At 49.6% G+C, this 13,932-nt stretch overlaps 1 protein-coding gene across 3 annotated transcripts in view; it reads left to right on the forward strand.

Annotated features, from left to right (window-relative positions):
• Positions 1 to 13,932, forward strand: part of Ubr3 (Ubr3 ubiquitin ligase) — a 177,469-nt gene that overhangs the window by 41,560 nt on the left and 121,977 nt on the right. For all 3 annotated transcript variants that reach the window (XM_055076000.2, XM_050187188.3, XM_055076002.2), the window contains exons 8-11: positions 3,532 to 3,665; positions 4,822 to 4,914; positions 5,422 to 5,577; positions 13,370 to 13,551. In XM_055076000.2, the coding sequence (XP_054931975.2) occupies positions 3,532 to 3,665; positions 4,822 to 4,914; positions 5,422 to 5,577; positions 13,370 to 13,551 (565 nt within the window). The remainder of the gene's footprint in view (positions 1 to 3,531; positions 3,666 to 4,821; positions 4,915 to 5,421; positions 5,578 to 13,369; positions 13,552 to 13,932) is intronic.

Genomic DNA, 13,932 nt, shown 5'->3' on the forward strand with positions numbered 1-13,932 from the left:
ATTTGTTGGATTGGAGCAGGAAGAGTGGATGAGGAAGAAGTTTGGAGCATGACGCGTGTTCTTTTGATGACATGGTTAGAGGAGGAAGACCGATGCAATATCCTAGGCTGCAGTGGTACAGTGAAACCTCGTTAAACCGTAGTTGGCCGGAGCTCGGAAAAAGTATGTACTAAACGGTCGTACTGTTTAACCGAATTAGTATGAGATCGCCCACTTACCTGTTGAAAACGGAACTCAGAGAGAGTGCGATGAAAGGGGAAAAAAACACGCAGTATTTATTCACTTCGCGCGACAAAAGTGTTATTTTCATCTGATGCCGCGGCGCCTAGCACGACGACAGCGGCCTCAAACTTACTGAAGCTGCGTGCCAGCTTTTCAGCCAGCCCCCTCTTCTCAGCAAACACTCGCATGGCAGATTCCTCGTTGGTGTTACGTATTCTCCGTGCAAGCGCGCAGTAGTGCTGCAGAAGTCCTCGGGGCGCCTTTTTCATTGCCGAGTGCCGGAGTTCGGAATACTTTTTGTTTGGAATAGTTATGCTATCGCGCCCTGTTCTCGTCGCGACGATTGCATTCATGAGGCTGACATAACGAGCAGCTTCTGCCACTGTCGGGTCTGAATCGCCTGTGCTGTCGCTTTCTGTGTCGTCCTCATCACTGTCGCTAGTCGACACTTCGGCAACAACAGAGGCAACGATGGCGAAAAGTCGAACCTCGTAGCCGACATCTCTTCGCCGTCGCAGCAGCGCTGCCGAGCAACTCCTTCGCATTCCAAATGCCACACACTGTAGTCAACAGCAGATCCCTGTCACGTGCCAGCAGCGACTTCTTCGTGTCACGTTCGATAGCACGCACAATGTCTAATTTTTCTTCTATGCTGAGCACCCGGCGTCTTTATTATTTGAGCTTCGGCATGACGCGAGTCCTCGCTTGCACGACGCCACAACGCTCTCAGGCATGCCGTCGAAATGATGTTGATGTTGATGTGGCTTTGCACGCAAACGCACAGGACGTTTGGAGGCCGTTGCTTTGACCTCTGAGGCTTGTTGTTCTGCCGGGCCGCCCGATGGAGACGACGCACCGCCGTGTTTGCACGACAAAAAGTGGAAACGCTACGTTTTAACCGATGCGTACTCAATAAGCTGGTACGGTTTATGCGGATACAGAACACATTATGTTCAATGGCCGCTGAGTCAGAGATTTGACTTTACTACTTTTAAAATGAAACTACTGTTTAAGCGGGTACAATTTAACGAGGTTTTACTGTATCATAGATAGAGCTGATGTAGAGGAAATCCAGTGTGCACCTCCGCTTCACATCCGACGCATTCTGTCTGCACGCTTTATGTTGGTTAGGCCTCCATTAGCCTTACTTCCTTAATTGCCTTGAAGCATGGGTGTGCGAATACTGAATAGTAAATTTTGAATTGAATATCTAATTGAATCAAGGAAAAAAAGCCAAATATTGAATCAAATATCGAATATCATAAAATTTAGCACTAACTTTTAGGCTTCCAAATTTTGTGCAAGAAACAGTGCTGCAGGTGCTCAGGATGCTGATCACATTATTTAACGAGAAAGTATAGCTTTCAAGTTTTCTTGCAGAAAACAGGAGGGAGGTTTTTTTCTATCATTATGGCAGTTTTTTCTATCATTATGGCTGTGGGTTATCGTCAGCTCATTAAGGGCAACCTGTGCGACAGACAAAATCAAGGAATGCACATCACATCACTCCGCAGCGCTCCCGCGTTATCATTGATGTCGACGATAAAATAGTTCTCAAATGGGAGGCCCATGACAAGTTCATGTGACGAGGGCCGAGATCACGCTTGCAGGTTAGATCAATGGCTGTTGAAGCGGCGTTCAGGTTCGCGGTCGACCATCTGGCAACTACCACAAGCATGCATGCCAAGTTCGTCTGTGTGTTGCCATGTGGTAGAAAGCTCAACTGCACGAATATGCATGCTTGAACTCTGAACTCGTGTATGGGATGCAGTAGCATACCTTCCAGTGTCTAATTGGCCCGATCTTCTTTGCACATGCTTTCGTGATTTCCACATGCTCTGTTTTTTTTTTGTCCCCTCTGTTTGCATAGCATTAATCGTTTCGATCAGTTCAATCGACCTGATAAAACCTTGTACCGATAAAGATTGCACGCCGTGGGAATGCTGTCCATGTCAAGGCACTGCCCACGGCCATGTCATTCACCGACGGTACCGATATTCAAAAGATTGAATATTTTGAATATTTGAGAAATGGAATATTAGATTTTTGATTCATGAATCAAATTATTTGAATGCTCACTATTCTATTTGAAATCGAATATTCGAGTTTTCACATACCCCTACTTTACAGGAGTGATCATTGAACCCCTAGAAATGTGGTCTATTCCAAGCCACTGTAGCCACATTTTGAGGAAGGTGGGATACGGAAAGACGGGAAGCACCAAGAGGTTCGAGGATGCTAAACAATTCCAGTGAAAATTATTCCGGAATACTCTGCTGCGTTCCTTATGGGCTAGGTATAGTTTTGGGATGTGATAACATTTGATTTGCGCTTTGTTTTGCCTTTCACTGCAGCACAAGCAAAGCTGCATTTAGCAATGTTAAGCAAGCTCTTCTGCAACTTGGCTTGCTAATATAAATTGTATGTGCAGTAGCTCCTAAAGCAGCGGATATGTATGCAGCTTCACTGGTGTGAGACAGGAAGCAGCGATGTGGTTGCTGAGAGTTGACATCATGTTCACCTTCCAAGAACTGGCACGTGTGATATGCACTTTGGCCTAATATCAAAGATAATTTGTACTATGACTACGCAAACGTACAGCATCAGAAAGCTAACTAAAGAATTAAGATAGGTTCTATGATGAAGTCGCTAGTTCGAGAGCTGGACACCCATTGCACCAAGTTTAGTAGTTGCTGCTAACTAATTCTAGCTTTTTGTTCCTGCTTTATTGATGACAACAGTAAAGAGCACCACTTATCCACCGTGGTGCCTCAGTGGCTGTAGTGTTCTGCTATGGAGCGCGAGGTCACGGGTTCAATTCATGGCTGCAGTGGCCATATTCTGATGGCGTCGGAATGAAAAAAAAAAAAGAAGAGACCTCACTTACCTGGATTTACGTGCACATCAAGGAACCCCAGGTTGTCGAAATTAATTGCGCGCTTCCTACTACAGTGTCCCTCATAGCTTGCAAGTTGCTTTGGGATTTTTAACCCCATAATTTAAGCATATTTTTGAAAATGAACTCTTAGACTGTGGGCCTGGTGTTCTATTGTTGCACGGTCATACTTGAAAGCCCACTTACAGCAAATCGTGTCCTATCGGTGCAAGGATAACTGGCAGGATTTGTAATTGTTGGTCCCCATTTCCTAGCGTGACTCATGGAGGTCACTAATACCTACTAATACCTGCTTGCATGTGTGCATGATACAATTGGAGCCACTGTGGCCAGGTGTTGTATGTTACCTCGACTGTAGCTGATGGCAGACTGCCTTGCCTTGCTTTGTTCTGTCTCCACGCTTTGTGAAACAGGCATGAACGTCAACCAGCGAGAGCTGACCCAGCACGTGGAGTTCGAGCCCAACACGTACTATGCAGCCTTCTCGGCCGAGCTGGAGGCTTCAGCAACGCCGCTCTGGGCGCTTATCTCACACCTCAAAAATGAGGTGGGTGCTATTTCTCTACATTTTAAACCTAAAGTGTTTAATGTTTGTTCATTACAATCATAACGTTGCATATTTGGCCCTATTTATCTAACTTTTTCACCTTAAAGGGACACTAAAGAGAAAAATGGTTTCTTCTGCATCAGTAAGTTACCATTCTACAACACCAAAAGCACCACTCTTCTAGGGCCTACTTATAATCCTTTAGGGCCTATTTAATTATATAACGGTACAGATGTATTACATTGTGTTCTAAAGGAACCAAATATTAAACATGGCAAGTTTCGGGAACCTTTACTCAGCCAAGGCGGCCCAAATGCGAACATATTTTGGGATCTCTGACGTCACACTGATGTACCGACATCGGGGTTGTGGCGGGAAATTCAAATACTGATACTTCGACCTTCATTTTTTTCATCTAATAATCAAACTATTATTCTGAAATGACTGCCTGCAGGGTTCTCAAACAGTGCTTTATTAGTCTAAACTGATTTATCATTTCTCTTTAGTGTCCCTTTAAACACTCTATTAACTGAAACATCAGATAATTCAGACTAATTATGCATGTCCTGCCAGGATTCAATAGAGGGATTTCAGAATGAGTTGCAATACGCCGCCGCTGCCACAAAGCATGCCGGTAATAGCAGTTCTAACTGGGCTGAAGGGCAACTGTGGTAAAGGACGTCTTATGTTTGTACCATGACAAATCCTCTCAGCCCTCGAGACCAAACAGCAGGGAGATGAGATTAAAGGATTTTGCAGTAGGGGAGCGGCAGTTGAAAAGGCATCTCCTTCAACTTGTCCTCGAGCTTCACTGGAAAAATCCACAATGGTATTGTCCTTGGCATTCTTTTCAATGTTCAATGGGAAAGCAGTAAGGTCTAGTACTATCATCACGGTGCTGGCAGGGCTGCTGCACATGCATGTGTGTAGCGAGATAGGTCTATTGAAAGCTTCGAAGCACAGTTCTTGTCCGGTGCCTTGTCTATGAAATGAGGGTTGCTTTTATATGATGATGTGGTTAGCGATCTGTTCTCGCAGTCATCAGCACTTGAATGTCTCGACTGCTCTTGTCTCGAATGTCTCTTGTGGCTGCTCTCCTTTTTGTGAGCCAAGAAATGCTGCAATGCTGATGGTTGGTTGCATCCTTTTTCTGCAGGAAACTTTGCCTCTGTCTAAGAACGTCCTTGAGAGGTGCCTCACAGCACTGGAGGATTTCTTTGACAGCATTGGCTTCAAGAAGGATGATACAGTAAGTTCTGAGGGGTGGCTGGGGCTTTTGGTAATGATGATTCTGTCTTTTCACAGTGGCGTAGGCTGGGCCGACAGGAATTCCAAAGCTTTAATCACACTGTGATCTGATTATTTCTTTTTTCTTTTGGCAGAGCTACACTTCTAATTCTTGAGAGTGCCTTCCATTAATAAACGCAGCCGTGTCCATCCTCTCAAGGTGCAGGATGGGCATGCAGTTTTTATGAGTAAAATTCTCACAGCAGTGAAATGTCACAGCTATGACAGTGGATAGTTGTTCGCTCTTTGTTGTTGCACTCCTACATCATCACCCTTTACATTCCTTATCCAACATTTTTCGCCGACAGCTTTTGAGTGACTAGCCTTGTGATATTTAACCAGGGCTAAATCTTGGGACTGGCCTGGCCACTTTCTTTTTTTCTACTAGTGTGCTATCTCTTCTTTTTATCTCTTGTATTTCATGGAATTGCGTTTCCTGAACGACACCATTTCATTATTTTTCCTTCAGCCCAACCCGTACCAGGTGTCATTCCACTTGCCCCTGCACCGGTACTATGCGGTGTTCTTGTGCCAGGCAGTGACGAGGCAAGGGGCCACGCTAGTGGAGCTGCTGCCAGACACTGATGTCCTGATGACCCTAATGGCACACCCTCTACAAGCCATGGTGCGCTTTCGGTATTTCCGTGCTTTCACCCCTTGTCCGTAGTTTGTGACTCCTCCTTCACCTGAAGCCAGTGGGAGTGTGCTTGTAATGAGACCTTTCATATGACCAAGTGTCAACATGTGAGAAGAAGGAAAGCATGGGGCTTGATTTTTTTTGTTTTTTGGTGACTACCATATGAAGCGAACAGTCTATGTAGCCAGGGATAATGTAGGATGAAGCACCTGCATTTTCTTTTTCATTTGAAATGTTGGCATTATAAAGAACAAGGGAAATGAAGTGGAAACAAAAAGAAAAAGGACTATGGTAGAGATAGCATATTGTCAGACTGTGTCCAGTACATCCCATAAAGCAGAAAGTCATGCATGGGCGAGGAAAGTTGAAAGGATTTGCATTTTCATCTAAATGCATCTTTCCATCTACCGTAGTTACTCTAATGTAATGTGACCGCAATTATAACACGAGGGTCTCCTTTCCAGTTCCATGAAACAAAAAAAAAAAGACATACCGTGAAAGTAATGCGTGATGAGCGGATAAAGAAATTTTACCTTTATTCAAGGAATCACTATTCAAAACTTACTTCTCCGCACTCATCATCATAGTCTGAGATGAAGACAAAGCTTGGGCGTTTTCTCAGGCGATCACTTTTTGGATGTAGAACCAAAGTTTCACTTTTGCGAAATATTGCACAACTCGTCATCAAATGGGTCACCCGACAAGTGTTTCTGGTGCTCCGCCAAGCTCACTATCTCTACACAGTGCCAAGAGCGCTTTCGGTCATATACTTCGAGGGGTTCAGCGCAGGGACTAGCCGAGCCTCACGAAAGCGAAACTTTTTCCGAAAGTGATAACCTGAGATCAAGTCATCTTCCGTGCCAGTGAGCTCATTTGAAATTAAGCACTTCTTCAAAGACCGCACAACCATTTTATTTGGGGAGAATACCAGGCCACTACGAGGTCCAAACCCCTTCTTACCGGCCTCGCATTTAAAGAGGGCTTCCGGCTGGTACCGCTATCCGCAAATCATCAGCTTGTAGACGCTGCGCCTTGTGGACGCCGACGCCGCGCAGCGCCAGTTTGCTCGTCTCTCAAAGTGGGCATCATACCGAATGTGCTGCATCATCACCATAACGTTGCGAATGAACGGTCTAAGCATGAAAGGCCACAAGGTACTGCAGCACCATAACCGTAACACCAGTAACAAAAACAGCGAAAATGGCATCAATTCGAACAAAAAGCAAGTTTTTACTTTGGTCAACCTGTGTATAGATTAGATTGAGGTGTTAAGGTGCAGGTTGCCAACGTAGTGCTAAAGACCGCAGGATTTTGAGTATTTGTTTTAAAATGGTCATTTTCGCTGTTAGAATCGAACCTCGCAGTAACAAAATCTGTGGGGAATGCGAAAAAATTTGCTTTTGTGTAAATTTTGTTGTTGCGAAATGAGAGAGCACAGATAGGTAATGCATCACAGAATGAAACTTTACTGTCAAAATTCCATTAGCCTACCTTGGCAAGCTTGCTTGAGGATATAGAACCGCATTGCTGACAGTACAGTGTGTGCCGCATGCGTCGGATCAGCAGTGGCAGCATTGCCATGGAGCAGTATTCTCGGTCAATTGCTTTCGGAGGTACGAACACTTTTGCGAGATTTTGCGTAGCTCGGCACCAGACACAAAGCAACAGCAGTCCAAGCATGCAGCAGCATTTGTCTAGCGCACACTGTCTCCCGTAGGTGCCTATGCGTCCGGTGCTGAGCAAGAAAGTGATCGTATCTCGTATACCCAAAGGCAGTCGACCGAGATTAAGGCCCCTTTGCACAAATCTACTTCTGGCGTCAAATTTACATGTATACCCGGGCGATTGCTCAATCACGGTCTGATGCATGGCACTCCATGCTGCGACCGCCATCGCAAGTAGCATAAACAATTCCACGTCGGTGGATCATCATGGTGCTGGCAGGGCTGCTGTACACGTATGTGTGTAGCGAGATTGGCCCGAAATTGGCTGCATTTTTCTCACCAAGGTGCGCATTTCGCACTATATTAGGTGTGCATGCAAAAACAGTCGTCACATGTTGGTAGCAACATGCGTGCCACTTCGAATAGGCGGTCATCAAACAAGATGGCGGCCATGACGTGTTTTCGGTGCGATCGCTTCCGGTGCTTGGTTGTTTTTGCAAACAATAATGGCGGCACCCTTGCAAGTGTAATGTCGTGGTATTTTACGCAATTTTAGTGCAAAGCAATCGCATTTATGCAACAAGGATGTGACGGCCACTCGGGCATAATCTTCGTTGGCCCGCTAGGCTCGGTGGCCTGCCAGGCTCGGTAGGCAACATTGGTCACTACACGAATAAACACCGATGAGCACAGCTGCTCGGTGGTCAGTCATCGTTCATCACCGCCACGCTGCGGAGCGTCTATCTAATGGAGGGTGCCTAGCCCTCCCTCGTTCACGAACCCGGGTGGATCATGACACTGGCGACGAGTACCCACGGATCGTCCCACGCCGCCACGAGTGGCGAAACACCGCCCCCCGTTGCTGTCGCCATGCCGCTATACGGAAGGCTCGAGCTGTTCGAAGGAGATGGGTCCGCCTAGCCAGTTTACGAGGAGCAAGTCCATGTGTTCTTCCGAGCAAATGACACACCCGAGGCCCACCAGTGGGACATTTTCCTGGCCAGTTGTGGGACGTGCATCTTCAGTCTCCTGCTCAACCTTCTCAAGCCAGCCATGCCACATGTTAAGATGCTGGGTAAGCTGCGCTCGCATTTCAACCCAACTGTCCACACTAATGGAGCGTTTCCGCTTCAACAACCGGAGCCGCCGAGAAGGAGAGACCCTCGGGCAGTTCGTTGCTATGCTACGAGGGTTAGCGAGTGCCTGCACCTGTGAGGACCAACTGGACTAGCTGCTCCGGGACCGTTTCGTCTGCGGCATCAACAACATTGCCATGCAGACGCAACTCTTGGAGCTTCCCGACCCCTTGCTGGATGATGCCGTGAAGGCAGTGCTGGCAATGGAAGCTGCCACCTAGGATGCCGTCATGATTGCCCGTGTGACTGGCTCACCGTCGGCGGAAGCGGCGGTCAGCAAGTTGGCGACAAAGGGCAGTACCTGTGGTCGCTGTGGTGGTGCCCACTCCCCCACACAGTGCCAGTTCTCTCAAGCACAGTGTTTCACGTGCGGGAAAACGGCACCTGGCATGGGTATGCCGAAGGGGGAGGACAAAAGCAAACAGCAGCAGCAACCTGGTTCAAGCCCAGGTACCACACAAGCCCATGGCCAGGGTAGCCGTCGCAAGCGTATGCGGCGGGGGCGTGCGGCAGTATGCTCAAGTTTTTCCACGTCCAGGCTCCACGTTGTGGCCGAGAACCCGCCGGTTTTCGAAATGTGGCACACAGGCTTTGTACCGTCGTCTGTGCCGCCGTACATACTGACCGTCGAAATCTGCGGGCACCCCATTTTCATGTAGCTGGACACTGGCCAGAGTGTCAGTAATGGCCGGGAAACTCTTCAAGCGTACTTTTCCTGGCGTGTCCCTCGAGGCTTCAGGTGTGATGCTGCACAGCTACTCTGGGCAGCTCTCAAAGGTCCAGGGTCAGGCCCAGGTCAGCGTTCGCTTTAGTGACAGGGAGGCAGCCCTTCCCCTTTACTTAACCAAGGGGTCATCGCTGACGCTGCTAAGCCGAAACTGGATTCATGAACTGGGCGTTCGTCTGCCAGAGTACAAGGAAGCCAGCCTGCATGTGGTGAAAGAAGTCCCCAACCTCCTGACCAAGTTCAAGTCCCTGTTCCAGCCAGGGGTGGGCACATTTGCGGCACGACGGCTGGCATCTATGTACCTGAGGGAGTCTGGCCAAGTTCTTTCAAGCCTCGACCACTGCCATTCGCCCTGAAGGACGGGGTCACTTGTCGTTTGCTGCTGCAACGGTTACAGTGAGAGGGCATCCTGGTACCCGTCAAGACGTCTGAATGGACCGCTCCCATCGTACCAGTCCTCAAGTGAGACAGCAGTGTCAGGATCTGTGGGGATTTCAAGGTTACCATCAATCCTATCGCTACCATCAAAAAGTACCCGCTGCACCAGATAGAAGATCTCTGGTCAGCGTTGTCCAGTGGACAGAAGTTTACCAAGTGCAAACTCAGAGGTGCTTACCAGCAGCTGGTGCTCCAGGATGTCTCCCGGAAATATGTCACAATATCAACAACTTTGGGGCTCTTCCAGTACACGTGCTTACCGTTTGGCATGGCCTCAGCTCCAGCCATATTTCAGAGGGAGATGGACAACCTCTTCAGCGACATGAGTCACGTGGCGGTGTAGTTGGATGACATCCTGGTTACTGGCAGTGTCGATGGGGAGCACTTGCAGAGCCTGCACAACGTCCTGGCACGACTGCAGGACGGCCTGTCTCAAGCCCAAGCTGGAAAAGTGCATTTTCCTGGCACCCAGTATAGAGTACCTAGGACATGTAATTTCCCAGGCTGGCCTAGCCCCGGCTTCCCGCAAAGTTGATGCTGTGCTCAAAGCGCCTAAGCCCCAGATGAAGAAGGAGCTTCAAAGCTACCTCGGCCTCATCAACTTCTGCAGGAGTTTCCTGCCGGACCTGTTGGAGCAGCTACAGCCGCTCCGTCTTCTGCTTCGAGATGGCCAGCAATGGATCTGGAAGAAGGAGCAGGACCGGGCCTTCCAGCGCAGCAAGGAGCTAATCACCGAGGCTCCAGTGCTGGTACACTTCGATCCTGCCAAGCCTGTCATCCTGATCGTAGATGTGTTGCCGTATGGCGTGGGAGCCGTCCTGGCGCGCCAGGACAAGGATGGCCAGGAACGCCATATGTCGTTTGCTTCTTGTCAGCTTCATGCTGCAGAGCAACGCTACAGCCAGCTGGACAAGAAAGGCCTGGCCCTCATGTTCAGTGTTGAACGCTTCCACCAGTATCTGTGGGGCCAGAAGTTCGAGGCTATCACGGACCACAAGCCGCTGTTGGGGCTGCTGGGGCCTGACAAGGCAGTTCCCATGCAGGCATAACCTCTAGTGGTACGCTGGGCCTTGAGGCTGGCAGCTTACACTTACCAGCCGGTTTACCATCCGGGAAAGGGGGGGGTGGACCTGGGACCAGCTGATTCCTTGAGCCGCCTGCCCTTGCCAGAGGTGCCTGATGCTGTTCCAGAGCCTGCTGAAGTGTTCATGCTGGAGCACGCATACCCGGAGGCACTCTCCAGGTCTGCGGTATCGCAAGAGACCGGCCAGGACCCAGTCCTGTCTCAGGTGGTCAAGGCAGTGTCCCGTGGGAGGGATTGGTTCAGCAGGCCTATAGCCACAAGGCCGCCGAGCTGAGCTTGCAGCAGGGCTGCCTACTTTGGGATTCCAGGGTGGTGATCCCACAGAGTCTCTGGTCCAGGGTCCTGCAGTTGCTGCACGCAGGTAATCTTGGCATAGAAAAGACCAAAATGGTGGCCTGGTCCCATGTCTGGTGGCCTGGCCTGGACCAGGACATCGCTCACATGATGCAGAGCTGCCAAGTCGGCCAGGCTGCCAGGAGCACCAGCGGGCCTCGCGTCATGTGGAAATCACCCCCTGGCCATTCCCACAGAGACCCTGGTCCCGCCTGCGTGTGGATTTTAGGGGGGCCCTTCAAGGGTCATTATTACTTCCTGGTGGTGGTGGACGCCTTTTCAAAGTGGGTGGATGCTCTACCTGTCACCACTCCATCAGCAGGCGCGACCATTGCAGCGCTACAACAGGTCTTCGCTGCCCAGGGGTTGCCGGACGTCATCGTGTCTGACAATGGTCCTACTGTCGCCATACCTAGCCGGGCTGACGAAGAACAGAATCCGCCAGATGATGGTTCCGCCATACAATCCTGTTCGAATGGTGCAGCCGAGCGGGTGGTGCAAACCATCAAGGACAAGCTCAAGAAGAGCCAGACTGGGGATTTCTGGATGCAGACTGCCTGGATACTGTTCCAGCACCGGACCATGCCCCACGATGTCACTGGCCGTGCCCCCTGTGAGCTCCTTCTGGGTCGGATGGTCAAGACACCCTTGGACGTCTTCCATCCAGACCTCCGATTCACAGTGCTCCTGAAGCAGCTAAAGCAGAATGCGGCTGCTGACCAAGGATGCCGTCCCGGGCCTATGCCAGAGTCAGGAGCTCCAGTTTTCGCCAGGAACTTCCGTCCTGGCCCACCCTGGTCTGCCGGACAGGTGGTGTCTCCTGCCAGCGCCTCATCACTGCTTGTCCGCATGCCAGACGGGGCCATATGGCACAAACACGCTGACCATGTCAGGCCTCGCCTCGGGACCTGGCGAGCATCCTCGACTGCCACTGAGTTCCAGCCCGCAGGAGGACTAGCGGCAACACCAGTCGCTTCCAGCAGAGCACCATCCACCTCGGAGGTGGCGACCATTGCCAGTGGTGCCAGACGGGGCCACATGGCACAGACACGCCAACCATGTTAGGCCTCGCCTATGGACCTGGCTAGCACCCTCGACTACCACTTCAGAGTTCTAGCACGCAGGAGGACCAGTGGCAACACCAGTCACTTCCAGCAGAGCACCGCCCACCTCGGAGGCGGCAAGCGTTGCCAGTGGTGCGGTGCCCGTTGGGCCGGTGTCAAGTCTGGCACCACTCACAAGGCTGACACTGCAGACCCTCCGGACGGAGCGAGTCTGGCTCAGGCGGCACCTGGCATTGCCACACCCAGCCCGCCAACACCGGTGCCCAAGTGGAGTACTCAACCGCGGAAGCTGCCGGACTGTTACTCGCATGTATAGCAGGCACTGTTGACTTGGCTGGGACGGCGGTAGAGCCTTATGCTCGAACTTGGACGTTTGTTTCTTTTAGTTAACAAACTGAGGGTAAGGGGGTGTAACAAGCATGTGGCACCCCCTCGGGCATAATCTTTGTTGGCCTGAGGCTTGGTGGCCTGCCTGGCTCGGTAGGCAACATTGGTCACTGCACCAATAAACACCGACGAGCGCAGCTGCTGGGTGGTCAGTCATCGTTCATTACCACCACGCTGCAGAGTGTCTGTCTAATGGAGAGTGCCTCGAGCCCTTCCTCGTTCACGAACCCGGGTGGATCATGACAATTTGAGCACAGTTTGGGGCCTGCTAGTCTTTTGCAAGGAGGTAATCTGCGGGGCTACGCTTCGGCAAATTTCATTGATGCAGGATTGTGGTACAGCAACATTTCGTTATTGAGAGGTACGAAATGCACTGAATCCTATGGGTGTTTGCCAGGGATACGAAAATATTTCATTGTCGCGAGAATTTCATAGTTGCGCGATTTTATTATCGCGGGTTTCGACTGTATTTGAAACCTGCATTATTGTATTCGGCTATACTTGTATGCAAGGGTCGAATTCAAGCAACAAAAGTCGTGAAAAAAAAATCATGTTACAATTGAGTAAATACGGTAACTTCCTATTAAAAATAGGAAGTGAGTTGTTAGATATTTTGGAAGCAGGTCGGGCGAAATTGGCAAGAGAGATAATCTAAAATGGAGGTCACAAGGGTGATGTAACTGTGCATCATGTCCCGAGGCATTTGGCAACCATGGAAATTGTCCTGCTTTTGTTGGCGTGCCGCATACCTTGACTGCTTTCTCACTTCATAGATTTCTAAGGGGGCATGACTTTTTGCATTGCTTTGCTCTGCTGCTGCTTTTATGTGGCACTTAGTACCAATATTTTTTTAACTTATTTAGTGTTTTGACATTTCAGGATCAAATTTCAGGATCAAGCATCAGGAATAAGCAGCTGTTGCGTTAATGTGCTTCTGTACCGTGCAGGTGTCGTTCCACGAAATATTGTGTGGCCTCTGGGCGCGCAATGGACTGCAGATCAAGGGCCAGGCCATGACGTACATCCAGTGCCACTTTTGCAACTCCATGGTGGATGCCGATCTCTTTCTGCTCCAGCTGTGTGCCACCCATCTTGATCCTGACTGGTTCATTTCTACGGTCTTTCAGAGGTGTGTGCATGTGAGCTTTAGCGTGCTGAGAATGCTTTTCTTCCGGAGTCTGTGAAGCAGCAAGATGCTGAGACCTAACTGTGCATGGGCTTTGTATGTAGAATTGAATAGCAAACATTTTGGCTTCCCTAAACATTTGTGATATGTGCAACTTTTAGAGGCTGCACAACACAGATAGCAAACATTTGCCAATATTGGTTAACTTCTTTAATCTAATTTCTGGTTTACAACTAGCTGCCTTGTGCACCTTGTGGTCAGAGGTGAGTGGTGTACTGCAGTTTGCGATTTTTGGTACTGTTTCCACCTGGCTGGTTTTCCACCAACACAGCCATTTTTTTCTTCACAGTGCTTGTAAGCTTCTCATCGCAAGGGCTGTGGTAC

Source organism: Dermacentor andersoni, chromosome 2, assembly GCF_023375885.2.
Source record: "Dermacentor andersoni chromosome 2, qqDerAnde1_hic_scaffold, whole genome shotgun sequence".
Classification (NCBI taxonomy): domain Eukaryota; kingdom Metazoa; phylum Arthropoda; class Arachnida; order Ixodida; family Ixodidae; genus Dermacentor; species Dermacentor andersoni.